We start from the raw sequence: 17135 nt of genomic DNA, 5'->3' as shown, positions 1-17135 counted from the left end.
ATTTTGAAGTTTATGACAGTTCACTTTATATGCCTTTAATGGTCTAATATTGTTTTTGTTTTTTTTTTATGGTCCGTCTCTGAAGGCCAAGAATAATTTTATGGAACCATTCCTCAGCACTGGTAAGGACCTCAAATAAGGAAGCGCCCTCATGATGTTGCTGTGGTGAATAACAGTGGGGGGTCTTGATAGCTACTATAGTGGCATGGCCAGAAACTGGTCCCAATGGGTCTTATCCTCAATCGACTCCCCACATTTGGCAAAGGCGTCTTCTAAAAATTAAGTGTTATTGAGTGATATCGAAACTGAGTACCATTAGTTGTGGTATTCACCATGCCCATAATATCAGGACCAATACGCTAAGCATCATCACTGCATTTTAGAGCAATTGAGAAATAGTTTGTAGTTTTGTTATTTATTTTAGGGGGGGGGGGGGTTAAGAGGTCTGTCTGATTTACCGACACTCAGTCTCAATTCCAGACCGGGATTGGCTGGGCAGCTTGCGAAGATAGATAGACAGTCTTGCATGCAGTGGGTGATTTGGAAAGCATTTTATTGTTAGCTTATTTGTTAAAAGCCAAGAATACTGATATTGGGAATTCCAATTTCATTACCGTTAACAGTACCGAGATATAATGGCACGGCCCAGGACTAGGCTTGACCACTGACATCACGATTCTGTTCAATGACGATTCACGGGATGTAATTGGACAATAATCTTGATTTTTCTTTGACTGTTTATTGGCGAAAGCCTAAGATTGAATACTATACATGACTGCAAGATCTCTGCATTTTTATTGACTGTTGTGTTTTAGTTTTACGTCACTGCAGGATATTTTGGACTTTTAAATTTTTTTTTTTTTTTTTTTTTGCCGGTATCAATGGTTCGCATGTCGATATAACCGTCTTGTGGTACAATTGTTGTCGATATAGATGATCAATATTTACTAATGTTATATAGGGGGGGAAATATAAACGTCGATTTATTCGCTCTGCACCGTATTTAGGCCAAATGACATTTGAGAATTAGGTAAGGGTTCATTTGGCACGCTCGCAGTGGACTGATAAATGGTCTTTTGTTGTTTAAAAAATTTTTGTTTTTTGTTTTATCATATGTTAGGTCATTGACTTATTTGTATTTGTAGGTGATGACATACATCAGAACGAGCGGCAAGCAATCCTCACAAGATTATTAGATGCTGTCAAACAGGTATTGATATTTAAAAAAGCAGTGGTGTTCAGTTAATCAAATTGTAATTATCTTGAATACTGTATGAGATTGCACAGCAACAGTGTATTTTGAAGATAGAAGAAAAGATATGACTGCCAGATGCATGCCAAAAAAAAAGGATGCAATCAAAACTGTGTCTTCCTTACAAGTATCCTCCAGAAACATGGCAAAAAAAGACTATCTGGAGAACAAAATAAACAAGGGGCACTGTTGTACTGTACTGTAATGCTGACATTGATCTCACAGATTAACTTCTCACTTGACACATATTTATGTCAAACAAGATTATTACAAGATTAAATTAATCGGTGCATAATATTGTTAAATGCTAACAATCAAAATTTTGAGTCTGATTATGACGTGATCATGAAAGAAAATATAACAGAAAGAGCAATTGTATCAAAGGTGTCATTTTGACCTTACTAATTGTCCTTCCATCTATGAGCAAGTAAATAAAGGAAAGGGTTTAGAACTAGTACTAGCTGTTAAAGGTCAGTAATCTGTAAATTGGTTAAGCATATATGATATGCCTTACGGTCTGTTATAATGCCTGCTGTCCGCATTTTAAAAAACACACTTTTGATACAATAAATAAAGAGAGAAAAGTCACAACCATCAGATGGTCAAGCACCTCTCATACATAGTTGTAAGCGTATTCTCACCTCTGCACTCACAATTGGATCACTGCCTTGTTGTGAGGGTGCTTAATTGCATACTGCAGGGGCAAGAAGTTTCTGGTTGAGTGTCACTAGACCAAATGGTTGATGGGTTGTATGAGGATGCCTTAGACAGCCTGCCCAGGTATGTATGAACAAAATGTCGATCCAACCTGGTGCCAGAATGGGGGCTCACAAAGCCCCTGTATTCTGAGGATTTTGTTTAGAAAGTCACTGTTATTGGACACCCTCCATCCTACCACCAGTAGCCTGTAATCTTGTTGTTATTATTATTATTATTATTATTATTATTATTATTATTATTATTATTATTATTGTTATTATTATTATTATTATTATTATTATTATTATTATTATTATTATTATTATTATTATTATTATTATTATTATTATTAAGTTTAAGAATAGTAGTGTCCTTAGCATCAATTTTCCTAAATCCTGAATTCGAAATTTTGCCTCGTATGACTACTTGTTGAGTTCAGCAACTCAGAAAGGCTTAAAGTATAAAGTGTTGCCTCTAACTCCCATCTTGGAGACTTTTTATTTTCAGACCTGGGTCATCGGATTGGTTTTGCCACCTTTATCCAATTATTATAAGGAGATATCTTCTTCTGTTGAGACTCTCTGAGTTGTACATGTTTGTTGTTTTTTTTTATGAAGCCATGTTGAGCACCATGGTGATTTGTTATGGCTAATCTCTTTTATACCATTATTGAATTATTTTGTAGCATAATTTCCATTAATGTTTACAAAATCCCAAATGGTGTTAAAAATTCCCATCGTCAGGTTGGCAGTTCTGATACAATATTTTGAATATATATGTCACAGAGAGGTTAAATAACAATTGTATTCAGCCAAAAAAAAAAAAGAAAGAAATTGGTGAAAAGGGGAACACATGACTTAATATTTTTTGTGTTCATATTTCATTTTTTTCACAGTGTCAAGTCCGATTTGGTGGAAGGTCAGAATTGGCAGCAGACTCTGATAGTAGGTAAGCAGAACGAAGGAGATTGAAAAAGCATGCCTCAATTCTTTTTCACTGTTATATCAACAAACAGTATTAGCCTGACACAAGTTCCTTTTTGGGGATCTTAACAAAGCAACCTTTTTTTTTCTCCAAATTTTATTTCTTAATTTGCTTCTGTTTCATCATAAAATATATAATTTGTGTTTGAGAACCCCAAACATTCATATATCATCTTTGTGTTGTTATACTTTATATGATACTGATTTGCAAAAATATTTACTTTGAAGAGGTGACTTCTTTAGTCAGAATTTAAATCAGATTACAAAACTCTCTATTTTATAAGGAAATTGTAATCACGGATTAACAAAATAGATCAAAACCCACTCTGTATCTCAACAGACTTTAATTTCATATATTTTCTACAACAAACCGACTAATAGGATAAACAAGCGAGGAATACAGAAAACCAAAGCGAATACTAAGCTTCTTGAAGCTATCGACTAAAAAAAAATGTATTCTTCAAAAAAACAACAAAATTTTGAAGGAACATTTCAGGCTTGAACCCTTCTTCAGCCAATAACAAGAACAGTTAAAACGATAATTCTTCACATTAAATCTGTCTGGATTTAGTCATTATTATGACTTTGGTAGATGTAAAATCAACTTCATTGAGCATGTAATTAATGATTTGATTTGAGTTGATCCAGGGCTGCCATATGATCGTTGAACTGCAAAATTTTGTGGTTGGAAGCGGCACCGCGGGTACATTTTGAAGATGGGTAGGGCCTTTGAAGTTGACTTTGCTTAGTTTGCTTAATGTCGTATTTCTTCTGCACAGTAAACTCTCTATGTACTCTGCACTGTCTTGTTTAACGTGTGCATTGTTCTATTATCTTTACTACAGCACTTAGATTTAAATGCTAATTTATTAAAAGTAACATTTTTATATACCTGACTCCCCAATTCAGTTTTCATTGTGATTTCTAAAATTAAGTCAGCGTCCAAGAGATGCCACGTTTGGTTGAGTCAGATTTTTTCAAACCTGCCTGCTAGTCCTGTTGATTATATGTCACTCAAAAAAAAATAGGAACTCAATGACTTGGAAATTTCACAAAACAGCTCCAATCAAATCAGATTATGATGCAGCCTTTGTTGATGGCTACAGTGTTATGGAACAAGGCAAACTGTCAATGTTGACGGCCACTATTATGAAACAGTCAACAATCTGAGAAGAGTGTTGTAGTGGAAGAGACCTTGACAATTGGGAAAAGAAGTCACTCTGCACATGAGAAATCTGCCCCTAATGTAGCAATCATGATTGAATGAACAGGAGGGTTTGGCACGTCGTTCGCCCCCCACCCCCATATTACCAATCAGGTCCCGGGCCCTTCAAACGACCATTCCTTACCTGTTGTGGCTACACATGTTGTCTGTCAAACAAATTTGTTAAATTTTTATAGATATTATTAAAATCAAATAGAGTTGACATTCTCAATTGGCAAAAGTTTTGACCAAGACTGAGGCCTGTCCAATAGGTTGCAAAATCTTTATGGCGATATCTTCAAGGGGACCTTTATTCTCCCTTGCATTGGTAGAGAATAAAACAAAAAACATCAATCTTAATCTTTTAAGTGGCAACATAGAAAATATCTTGATTATAAGTTTTATTTCAATCAAAGCAAATAATACTCATATTTTGAGTTTTCACTATTGTTTCCTTCATATTTGATTTGATAACAGAGTCTCATGCTTGTGCTCTGCGTGGGAGACCTCTTTACAACATGGGATGAAGAAAAACAACAAAACTTTTTCTGCAATCAAGTAAGCATCAATTTTGATTATAATGACTTATTGTACAATTACATCTTTTTGTCTTATACTTGTCAACTACAAAAGTATTTATTGTTTTAATGATCTTTTCGCATTAATCTTTTTCATTGTTTTTTATTGGGTGATATAGAGAACTTTTGTTATTGTATAGATCTTTATATCGTGGACACATTAGTATATTTTGATGACCGTGGATAAAATTATACTTTTTTAGATTAAAAAATTTGAAACATCAATGGAAGCCATGCAAGTCTTTAAGTTTGTTTTTTTTAATCATCATAAGATACCTTTCTTGATGGTGCACTTTTACATTTCAGTTTAAAGAAGCCAAGAAACAATCCTTTGCATAATCATTAGTGTTTAAAATGGTTACAATTAGATCAGAGGTGTTAAAAATAAACTTGACATGTAGGTAAATCTGTATTATATTCTTGCTTTTCTACAAATGTGCAACATGAATTGTTACTATAAATGACTCAGAAAATCTGGACATATTCCATATAAAACAACTGTCAATAATACCATGGTTACAATGAAGTTGATGTAATGAAGGTTAATTTTGGTTATATCTGAGGTTTCATAAAATCTGAGGCATCCCTTTTGACATTAATATACAAGGGATATAACCTTATAAGTACGTTAAGTTGGTAAAAATAAAATTAATGGGTTGCCACCCCACCCTCTCACTGCTGAACATTCATCTCAGTGTTCGTCAAATCATTTTCATAGTCATTTCCTTTTCATGGATGCAAGCATAAAACATCTATTAAAATTTAGACAAAAAAGGCGAGTTGGTCAAGTTAGCGCAATTGCTCTGAAACCATCCAAAGATTAAAATCAAAATAATAATAATAATATACACTTCTCACATACACTTAGATCATACATCTAATTTTGTTGGTGATTGCATTGTGATTGGCTTTGGTGAAAGAACACTCGTATCATTGGCCATAAGCCCATTCTTGACTGGGTTAATTGGTCATCTCCCCACCTCACCCCATCTTCCCCTCCATTTCCTCACAGCTTGCTTCATCTCAGAGATGTAATCTTCTCCCTCCCATTAGTTCCATTCTACTTCACATCTTGCCACTTGTCTTTCTTTTGTAGTGACATACATTTGCACCCACACATACACACACACACACACACACACACAAACTAAATCATCACATTACAATGTGAGTGTTGCTGTTCCTAGCACAGAGTCACGTCATCCCTTGAAATGCAATGCTCCTACCCTACCCCTATGCCCTTAATGTTAGTGTATTATAATGTGAAATCAGTCAACCAAACAATGGCAGTGTGTAATAAATCTCAATGAATTTGTAAAGAGATGCCAGATATCACTCAACATGCTCATCACAGTTTTGATAACTTTGTTGTTAATGAGATGTGTGGTTACGAACCTCATTCAATGCTAGGTGGCTTCAGTAGCATCATATAGAAACAAAATATGGATTTTAAGAGTTTTTGTTAAATTAGAAGGTTTTCCTTGTATCCGAAATGCACTGTACTGTTTTTATTTTTATACCACACTAGACAAAGAAATAGCAGAGATGACCTGTCAGAGCCTACCAATAAGACCAAAATGATTTTACATCATCAACAAGCTGAATATCAATTCAAATCAGATTTTATGAGACAAGGCTCATAACAGTTAATCATGAATTTGATCATGAAAAGCAAAGAGGAGACAGGCAGAACTCGTGACACTGGCACAAAACAATTAGTTAGAAGGTTAATTGTCACAAGACTGTAATGCTTTTTAAATGTTTCAATTTATAATGTACATTCATATTTATGCCTTTACCCTTTAAATTAATCAGACCTAATACTGATATATTTTTTCTTTTTTTTTTTCTTTTATGTAAATTTAGGCAGATGACAGAGAGAGCGGGCTTAAGCAAGGTAACAGATCTATTCTCTGACAACAAACGAGCTGAATCAGAGCCAGGTTATTATAATTATTATTATTATTATTATTATCATTATTACTGTTGTTATATTATTATTATTATTATAATAATTATTATTATTATTAAATGTTTATTTTCAACAAGAGAGGAGTAAAAATAATGCAGTTCATGCCTCGTGGCAGCTCAAGTTGTGTCATTAGTATGTACCTGATGAAGACATTTAAGTCTGTAGATATAACGGATGAAATTTATTTTGATTTGAAAGAAATACTCATAGTATTTCATGAAGTCGTATGTAAATTGAAGTGCATATTCAATTCTGTTTACTGGAATGTATACTTCAGATTTTTTTTTTAAAAACAAAAAAAGCTAGAGCTTTTATATATCCCAATATCCACTAAACATGCTCAAAGCACTTTACAAGGGACCCCCTACAATGACAACATGTCGGACCAGACATAACATCTGTTTGGGGATATTACAATTTTTCTAACAGAGACAAAGCTGTTGACAGCCAGGTACTCATTTTATACATGAGTAAAGTGAGATAATGTGAGTAAGGAGCCTTTTCCAAGGACTCAACTATGCGCCGCTCAGATGGGACTCGAACCCAGGACCTTCCAATTCGAAGGTGAGTGTCAGACCACATAGTCGCACCTCTTACCTCTTCTTTTCTATTTGGAATGAAAGAGATATTGTAAGATGTGAAATATGTTTATGTTAACTTCCACTTCCTTACAAGCTTTATTATTACATTTCCCTTCCAATTTTCTTCCCTCAACAGTTTTTTGGCTTTACGCTAAAGAGCATTTAACTAAACATGAAGTTGAGCGGTTCAACAAGCTGAAACTTGTTAATACCGAAGCTGGAAAAGGAAGGGCGTGGCTTCGTGCATCTCTTAATGAGCACTCCTTAGAAAGATATATGCACATGCTCATTGAGAGAGATGAACTATTGGGGTAAGTACCACTTACAGTTTGAGGCACTGATATAACTGATATCTCAGGTGGTATTTAACTTAGCTTGCATGCAAACAGATATTTTGGAATCCAGATGGAGTTCGGGCTGGAGCAGGGGAGGGAGGGGTTCAAAGCACATCATATACTGAACAGTGATTGGGTAGCTGGGAGTGTGAAATTAGTGTAAAATGATTTGAAATTCGCTGTCTCTACTAAGGAAACCAGGTAATTGTAATTACAGAAACAAGATTGAACTCCAACTCCTTATCGTTAATGTCTCTCTATGATAATCTCTACTACTATCACTTATATTACTTCTCTGAAAATCATCTTATCATTATATATTATATATATATATATATATATATATATATATATATATATATATATATATATATATATATATATATATATATATATATATATATATATATATATATATATAAACATTTCATTTCAAGTATAGTTATTATTGTTTAACTTCTACAGTACTGTTCCTATATTATACCAATTCTACGTTATATCTAAACTTTCTCTTTTTCCAAATTTATTGTGTTATGATTATATGGTGTTAACATTTATATACATTTTTCAAAGTGTTTTTTTTAACCATACTATTCCAGGCAGTATTATGAAGATTGGGCTTTCTTGAGAGATCTTGAACGCAGCAGTATGCTCCCAAACATGGCAGCAGGTATGTATCACCCATGTCATTTTTATTGGTTTTAAAGCCATTACCTAACCCTATATTGGATATGTTTGATTTTACTCCAAACCGAAATACGATCTCACTGTTTTTACCAAGAGATAAACAATAGAGATGCGACTCAGGCTTCACTGATCTGAAGATATGATGTCTGAGAAGGGATAGATAAGAATTAGGGCAAATTGGGATTGATAATAAAATCAGGATTGATTTTTTTTTTTTAATATTGTTTTGTCTGTCTCTCTTAAAAAATGCAATATCATTATATGTTTAACCTTACCTTGCTGATACTTAATAAAACATGTGAAAAAGAAGAAACAGTATTGTTTTTTAACAAGCAGTCAGTGATCTTTGATTTTACGTTTGAATACAATTTGAGTTTAATGTAGTTTACAAAGCTGTAATATTTCGATATTGTTCATTTATAAATATATTTTTTAGGACTTGGCTCAATTCTTTTTGCCATCACTGTGGACAGACCAGAACTAAACAAGGGCTTCACGTCTCCCAACACGATTCATGTACAAAGCAGCATTGAGTCGGTTGAGGAAAAAGATAATGAACCTCGTCCTGTCATATCAGAACACGTATCTCCCTACTCAGGTATAACTAAAGACGCTATAAAATATAGATAACTTGTAAAGAATGATTACGATACCAATGAAAGTACTCAATTAAATAATGACAGACCGCTTTAATGATACTCCCTCTAGCTTTACCAACAAGTGCAGAAATATTTTCTCTCTTTCAATGAAACTTGTGGTTATGTTGTCTGTGAATTGCCTTGCAATGTTGTGTTTTTAGAATCCCTCCCACCAACATATTACCAGAATGTTTATCTATGATATTGTTTATCTATCAATTCCTCTTCAGGAGTCTCATATCATTAAGTGGAATGTAGATAAAATTACCAATGCTCTGATGTATTTTAAATTCAATATTTTTCAAAACCTGTTGGTTTGGGGTTTTTTCTTTCTTTTAGATTAAAAGTAAACTAAAAAAAAGACCAAAAAAAAACATATGTTCATTTACTGTATTATTTAATCAGAACTTAATCGAGTTTAAAATCTATATTGCTCAGAATTCCCGACACCCATGATTGGGGTAATAAATGATGGTTCAATTTATTATTTTATTTTATCATACAGTGCTGAGAGTTTTCCTTGGATCCGCAAAAATCCTCGATTTTTGGGTTCAGATGAGGAATTTTCTCCTTCAAAAAAAGAATTACATTTCCCCCAAATCAAATGTACTGGCAATAAGAGACTTGATATGTGGCAAAAAAAAATAGGTGCACTTTCCCACTCTTCAGAAGTTAGCTAGAGTATCAATTATATATAGTTTATCATCGCAGTTGTTATAAAAGTGGATGTTAGTGCCTTTTTCACTTTTTGTCACCATCAGCACTGATTATATTGTTTTGATATAATAACAATTTATTGTTATTTGAGTTTGGCACAACTGACTGTTCCCAAATAAAAAGAAAATCAAGTTGACAACATTTGAAATGGAAAATGTTCATTTAATCGTTAATCAATTATTTTATAATCCAGGTAAAAGAAAGGAAAAAAAGAAAAAGAAGAAAGTGGCGAATGTAGTAAGTTTTGATGAGGATAACAACATTGGCACCGTTATAACTAAGACCAGAGGCTCTAGTTCAGACACAGATAGTGTTCAGAAAATGTCCCACTTGAATGGAGAAAACAGAGAAAGTGGTGAGTCTGTTTCAGTGATATTATGTAAAGTTATTCAGTTTAACACTTTAATGTAACAAAGCCCTCTTTCCGTATGAAAAATGTAGTCTGTTTCAGTGATAGTATGTAAAGTTGTTGTTGGTCTGAGAGAAGAATTGCCCTATGGAACTGAGCTTCCCAGGAATGAATGGGTAACACTGAACAGAGCATTGGCAAAAATGGAGAACAGCTGCAAGCATGAAAAAGTGGGGCAGCTGAGACAGCTTGTGCACATGTGGATACCAGCAGACATTGGAGCACATCCTTAGAGAATGCGGATGGCTCAGCTGCACTGACCATGAACTAAGAGTCTGCTCCCCAGATGCTGTGGAGTGGGTTCGGTGTTGGAGCGACAAGCTATGATGATGATGATGTAAAGTTATTCAGTTTAACAATTTGATGTAACAAGTCCCTCTTTCTGTACGAAATATGTATCTATAATACAATTTCCCAAAATACTGATTTGAAGGAATTCAACATTCTTGCCAAACAATTGGCAGGTCAAAGGAAAAACACCAAAAGACCATCGTGGCTCAAATAAAAGTGATAGTGATAGAATGGAAGGGTCATATAGGATTTTATTAGAGAAGAAAACATATCAAAGAAAGTCCTTGAGTGGAATCCACCAATAAAAAAAGAGGTCATCCAATTGCAACATAGTACAGCACACCAAACATTAGAGATCATTAAGATGTCAAATCAGAAAGCAAAATAGTTAGGTAAAGACTCTTATCAACAGAAAACAATGGTAGAGGTCCTTTGCCTTATATATGGCCATGTCAATCATGTAGACATTCTTTGATGACCTAAGCCTACCCTGTGATGTCTACAGCCACATTTTCATTTTCAACGGGCACTCAGGACTGAACCCCGACCATAGGTCCATCCATCACCATATTTCAATCTGTTGCTCCTATGCTTACTGAGATCCTTGGCCCTTTAGTGATTGGTCATTTTCATCGCTCACATGTCAACAGGTCTAAGATCACCCCATGAGTCACGGGTGAAGCTTTTGATTGTGACTGTCTCATGGTTTGCCTCTCTATCTCCTCCCTTATGATTTTATTAGTGAGCTCATAGGTAAAAGAAACCAATATAATGTGTTCTAGATATTTTTGAAACACACAAAGGAAATTACAGTTCTTGTCTCATTCAGAAATGAAAAGTAATATCAGTGAAAATCAGACAATGAATTTTAAAAAGTTGCTAAAATAAGGGGCAGCGTGGCTCAGTGGTACTGCCTTTGATTTGTACCCGAAAGGTACCGAGTTCGATCACCTGCCATTGTGCTGTGTGGCCTTGAGCAAGTCACCTGGCTCTAGCTCAATTTACAGAGCTGCACTGCGGCTGATGCCTCAGTTATTCCAGTCTTCCCTTGAAATAGAGACAAATGTCCCCTATGGGATGAATAAAGGGAATTTTATTTTTATTTATAATATACAAAAGCAATATTCAACATCATATTTCTCGTAAAATGACTGTCTATCAACAAATTTGTAGGAAACATACTAATATTCAACAATGTGATTTTCAAGTTCCTCACATTGATATTTATTATTTTTGTTTTTTACCTAATAAGCTGACTCAAAAAGGTGTCAGGTTTTATGCATAATAATAGTGTAATATTTTGCCATGTCTTTGTTTTTGGACCACTCATTTGAGCATGTGATTGGAAAGAGACTTTGGAAAGCCTGACTCATGAGTCAACAGCAACAGGAGTAGACAGTAGAAGATTAAAAAGGGTGTATTTTTATTTCTCAAAAAAGTTTTCACAATGTTGATTTATATAAATATTTTTATGACAGAAAGAATGGCATAATCAAAAGAATTGATATCAAGAGTGACGAAATCCTCCCAGAGGTGTAGGAGATGCAAATTATTCATAAAATATTTTTTGTTTGCAAGAATTGTCATCAGATCTCTTTATTCATAATCAAAATCGTTATTTTTGATCAATTTTTACCAAACAAGCTACAATGTCAATAATTTCCCCCAGCAAATAAAATTGGACCCGAATCAGTTTCTGTAACCTTTTTTTTAAAAATTAATTAATTTATTTATTTTTATTTGTCAGCATGTTGATTAAAAATTGAAGCTGAAATTAGCAATATTGGAAATGACGAGTGGATTTTCCTTACTGAGTTTTGGCAATATTAAGCAATGAAGAATTGATTATGAAAATGATTGCACTTGAAATGAAATATAGAAATGTTGACTTAATTGTTTTGTGACAATACAATAAAACATTTCGTTAACTAGATATAAATTCAATCATTGCTTATCAAATTATATGCAAGAAAGATTGTCAGTATTAGTTATTTAGAATGGCACTTTTGAAGTACCATCACGCAAATATTTTTTTATAAATGAGAATTATTTGCGACAAGATGTTATTTCTTTTTTCACCCTTTCAAATAAGGAAAAATAATTCCCAATGTGATTTTAACCTCTTTTGATTTTGTTTATCTATATAAAATGACAATCATTCCGAATTTTTAACAGGAGAAGGAAAGTTAGAACAAAATGAGCCTGTGGATGATGTTTTCACAAAAATGTCCGAGGTTAGTGACTTACAACAAGAGATGATAAAAACCTCTGCACCCATTAATGTACAAAGATCTAGTCAAGTCAGCTCCCCTTCTATCCTTTCAAACAACTCCAATTCCATTGAAGGAATGTCCAAGTCAAGTACCGGGTCCTTGAGTGATTTGGATCCAGATGCAGGGTAAGTCTTAACAAGTTTTGGAATTTGCTTGAGTTGGAAGTTGCTTTATTTTAGAAATAGAAACATGTTATATTATTCAATTTTGACTTGATTCATGATAAGTGGACGGCTTGATACGTTCTTGTAATACTGGTAAAATACTTAGATCTAAATATTGAATATTCCTTCACTTCCATTATAAACAAGATCATATATTTTATGTTCTGACAATAAATATTAGATTCGCAAAAACTTGAATTGTAGAAGTTGAGGTGTAACACAGTTCTTTATATCAAAATTTATCTTGAGTTAAGGAAAAAAATTGAGCAAAGTTATAAATTACAGCGAGAAAATAAGATATGGATAAGAAAAACAAACAAAAATAATAATAAATTGATAAAAAAGGCAAAATTCTAAAAGTGACTAGAGTCAGAAAAAAAATGATATAAAAGATAACAGTGCATTTTTTTTTCAGATTTTAATTTTATGAAAAAAGTCTTCAATGTATATAGTGTCAGTTCAAAATTTGTTTCTAGATTTCAGATCCAAAACTACCTCTGTCATCCTCTTCTATCAATCTAGCTTTGTTGTGGTTGAGGAAGGTTTTCATCCCCCCATAGTGTCTTCTATTCCCCCTATATCTGTTTTCCAACTTGCTTTCTGTCTTTGTCTTTGAATGAGATTACTTGGTTTTGTCTTGACCCTGGCTGGGAGAGAAACAGTCAAATGTATAATTAAAGTTTTGGGAGATGATATTTTTTGTCTTGTAAATCATCTCTTACGCACTGTAGTATATTTGTTTTACATATGTATTATTTGTAAATATTTGAGTTTGTCCCTCTTGGTGGGACCTGTGCTTTTGTCAGGATGAGACATTTAGGCGATCTCAAACTAAGTACACTGATAGGGTGCTCTTGGGATCTACACCTGTTCCCTATTTGAACTGATTCCCATTTGTCTTCCTTTTTATTGGGTACTTTAATTGTAATTCTAAAACTTTTTACTATCCCATTTTCTTCCTTTTTACTGGTGCTGATATGACCTACCCTGACCCAGGGTGTAAAAGGCAATGTTGATGATGATGGTATGACCTAAACGTGTTGCGAGCGCTGTAACTCTTAAAAACAAAGAAACAAGTTTTTCTTCCTTAAATGTTATATTGTATTTTGTTTTGATATTGTTTATATATATCAGTATAAATATCATTTTTATCTTAAATATTGGTTTATTCAATTTTGTTCAATAGTTTTACAATTCACATATTCAGGGGCAGCAAAGCATTTACTTTATTTGTATTAAGTGCTTTATTTATTCTCAAATGAATAACTGAACATTGCTTGCATCTCTTTAATTGTTTCTATTCTTCAGGTCATTCATGGTACCAATAGGGATGGACGGATTGGTAGTCGATTCGGAAATGATGCCCTATTCACCTTCGTCACCCAACCCTTCATTACCTGACACTAAATCAACTTCTGGGAGTTTTACCAGGTCTGGTGATATGGAGAGTGCCTCTTTTGCCCTTACACTAGCCCAACAAAGTCTTTCAAACAGGTTTGTATTGATGCTTATTCTTTTTCTTATAATCCCTATATTTTTCCCTTTCATACTAAAGACAGAGATTCAATTTATAAGGCATTTGACCAACACAGATAGGGCCTCGGGTCATCACCATGATACATTGAAATTACCTCCAAGGGCCTCCATCCTTACAACAAAGGCTGTGTTCCTCTTTAAAATATATATTTTAGGGCGTATGATTATGGCCGGCTTTTATCCCTGTCCATTGAATTGAAATTGACCAAACTGTAATCGAATTTTTCAATATTTGATTGTGTTATAGGCAATAAATTTGGATATCTTCATGTTTATAGTCTGAGTATTAAACTAGAAATTACATTTGAACACAAAGCCTTGTTGAGTGTAATTTTATTGATTTTTATACAGTTCCGAATTTATTATCTGAAAATTTTAAAATTATTTCCTTTATGATCCTTGATGAATAATGCTGTTGTCCCCTACACTGTACGAAATGCAATAGGGCACTATTGTTATTGTGTCCAAATGCTTGCTTTTATTGATTTAGATCCGAACAAATTGCTCAGAATGCTGTTTGAATTATGTTGAAGTGATTTTTTATAATTATTTTCCTTTCTTGCAGTAATCGTACTAGAGGAGATGGAGGGGATTCTAAAGATGGGAAGTTGCAGAATGATATGTCTCAAGGTAATTGCCTACTTGAATACTTAGCTTAGATTTGTGAAGGATGAACTAACAGTTGATATGGATAAAAGAATAGTACATATTGTTTTTTCCTCAGACGGCCAAATGCCTGGATTTAAAATGGTGTATTAAAGTTGTTACTGTTTTTGTTTTTTTTTGACTGGTTGAAGAAGGGGTCTGAATCCCAAACATTCTGTTTGGTATTTTCTTCTTTTTTTAACCTTATACTTATTATATTATTAGTGTATATTAAAATTCCAACTCTTGTCCATGATTTGGTCATTGCTGAAAGATGTTCAGTGCAATGTAGTTTAGTTTAGTTGACTTTATAAAATAAAAATATTTTGATTAAGATGTTTTTATTATGTGAATATGTATTGATAAACTTTAACTCATATAGATGCATTGAAACCCTTTCAGGTCTCAGATGATGGATGGTTTGATTTTAGGAAATCAGTGATGATTTTCATTTGGTTTTGACTTTGCTCACATTTTTTTTGGTCCTCAGATGAACTAAAACAAGCTGTGGTAGCGATGATGCTGAGGAAAGATTCTATTGAAGCCAAAAGCAAGTGAGTAGTTTATAGGATAATCTTATATTATAAACATAACTTGTTCGTCTGTTTGTTCAGATGTTTAAGCGGGTGGTTGGATGGGAGCATCACCCTTGAATCATATACCTATGATGTTCGCATGGGTGTACGTTCCGATAGTGATGTCGTTTCTTCTTCTCTTTACTAGCCTATCCTGCTTCTTTGGTTTGTGATTGTATTTTTGACAGGGGATATTTTTTTTTCTGTAAATCTTCTGCCTGTTTGTTCTTGGTTATTTATAATTTAGCTTATGATATCTTTAGGTTATGATTTTGATTTACATTTGTACTATTTTTGCTAGATTGCTTGTTTTTTTTGCTTCAGCGGTCTCTCATATAACCTCAATTGTGTTGGAAGAGACCTAAAGCAACAAACAAAAAATCAGATGTTTAAATTGATTAACTGATCCTAATAGTTGATTTAAATAATTGTAATTTAGTAGTAAATAAGTGCAACGTGACCCCATAGTATAGAGGGTTATGTTTCATTTGGAGTTTTGCACTTTTGATTTTGATGTTTATGATTTATTTATTTTTTACGATTTTGATACATTTTGCTTTAGTCTGTCAATCAATATATTAATTTGATCTGTATAGATGTTAGTTATTATTATTAAATGGCAGGCTTGCTTAAATGTCAGTGTGAAAACAACACAATTTATCTATGGTATTTGTGCTTTCTTTACCAAACTACAGGAATTTGGAAGGAATGCTTCAACATGAAATGGAAACATCCTCCCTGCTTAGGGCAGAAATAGAGGAATTAAAATTGAAAAACAATGCAGAGCATGAAGCGGATCAGTCCAAGATTCAAGCTTTGCAGAAGTAAGTTTTGTGACTGTGAAACCAAATGTCAATGAAATACATTGATTTATTGACATAATATATACAATATGCCTTGATGACACCTTTGGGACAGTGAAAATATAAATAAAGAGTCTTTCCTTGTAGCTTATGGCCATGATGCGCAACAGGGGTTTGAATTTGGAGATTTGTTTGAAAGGTCAACTTAAGCCAGACTTGTTACTACCACATCTCGGACATCACACAACCAAGAGAGTTTTGTTAGCAATTTTTTAAAAGTTGTCTGCAATGTGGCCATCTGTATACAAGGTCCTGCAATAAGCTCCATTTCTGAAAAAAAGTAAAAGAGATGGATAAAACTGGGCTTTTTATTATGGATTTCCTGTTTTATATTGAGTGTAATCAGTTTGTGAAAATTATTGTTTTAGTATAGGATAAATCACAATGAATCACAATATATGCCATTGAATCAGTCAAGTGTAAACAAATCCTAAAACCATTTTTTTTTTAAAGGATAAGATATATTTGCATATTTGAATTAAAATTAATTTTTTAATTTTTTAAATTTTTTGTTTCCTGCCTTTATTTTCAGGGAAAATGAACTTTTAAAACACCAGCTAAAGAAATATGTGAATGCAGTTCAAATGCTCCGTACTGAAGGAATCAACAAAGGAGGTATTTTCCACGATTTATTTTGTTCTATTCATTTCCAAAAAAATAGGTCTGTATTGAAATATGAAACATAATGATTGTAATTCAAATTAATTTGCAAAGATACAGTGTTTTTATATTG

At 33.3% G+C, this 17135-nt stretch overlaps 1 protein-coding gene across 1 annotated transcript in view; it reads left to right on the top strand.

Moving 5' to 3' along the window:
• The window catches only part of LOC144973318 (sorting nexin-29-like), a 31447-nt gene that overhangs the window by 2145 nt on the left and 12167 nt on the right, over positions 1-17135 (top strand). The window contains exons 2-15 of the mRNA XM_078915604.1: positions 1146-1210; positions 2847-2899; positions 4616-4696; positions 6583-6659; positions 7406-7580; positions 8204-8274; positions 8728-8889; positions 9840-10001; positions 12522-12744; positions 14092-14277; positions 14885-14949; positions 15455-15518; positions 16235-16363; positions 16935-17017. Of these exons, the coding sequence (XP_078771730.1) occupies positions 1146-1210; positions 2847-2899; positions 4616-4696; positions 6583-6659; positions 7406-7580; positions 8204-8274; positions 8728-8889; positions 9840-10001; positions 12522-12744; positions 14092-14277; positions 14885-14949; positions 15455-15518; positions 16235-16363; positions 16935-17017 (1596 nt within the window). The remainder of the gene's footprint in view (positions 1-1145; positions 1211-2846; positions 2900-4615; positions 4697-6582; positions 6660-7405; positions 7581-8203; positions 8275-8727; positions 8890-9839; positions 10002-12521; positions 12745-14091; positions 14278-14884; positions 14950-15454; positions 15519-16234; positions 16364-16934; positions 17018-17135) is intronic.

This window comes from Berghia stephanieae, chromosome 5 (genome assembly GCF_034508935.2).
Source record: "Berghia stephanieae isolate SIO BIC M18660-M18661 chromosome 5, UCSD_Bste_1.3, whole genome shotgun sequence".
NCBI lineage: Eukaryota > Metazoa > Mollusca > Gastropoda > Nudibranchia > Aeolidiidae > Berghia > Berghia stephanieae.
This window is presented reverse-complemented; position numbering and strand designations above follow the sequence as displayed.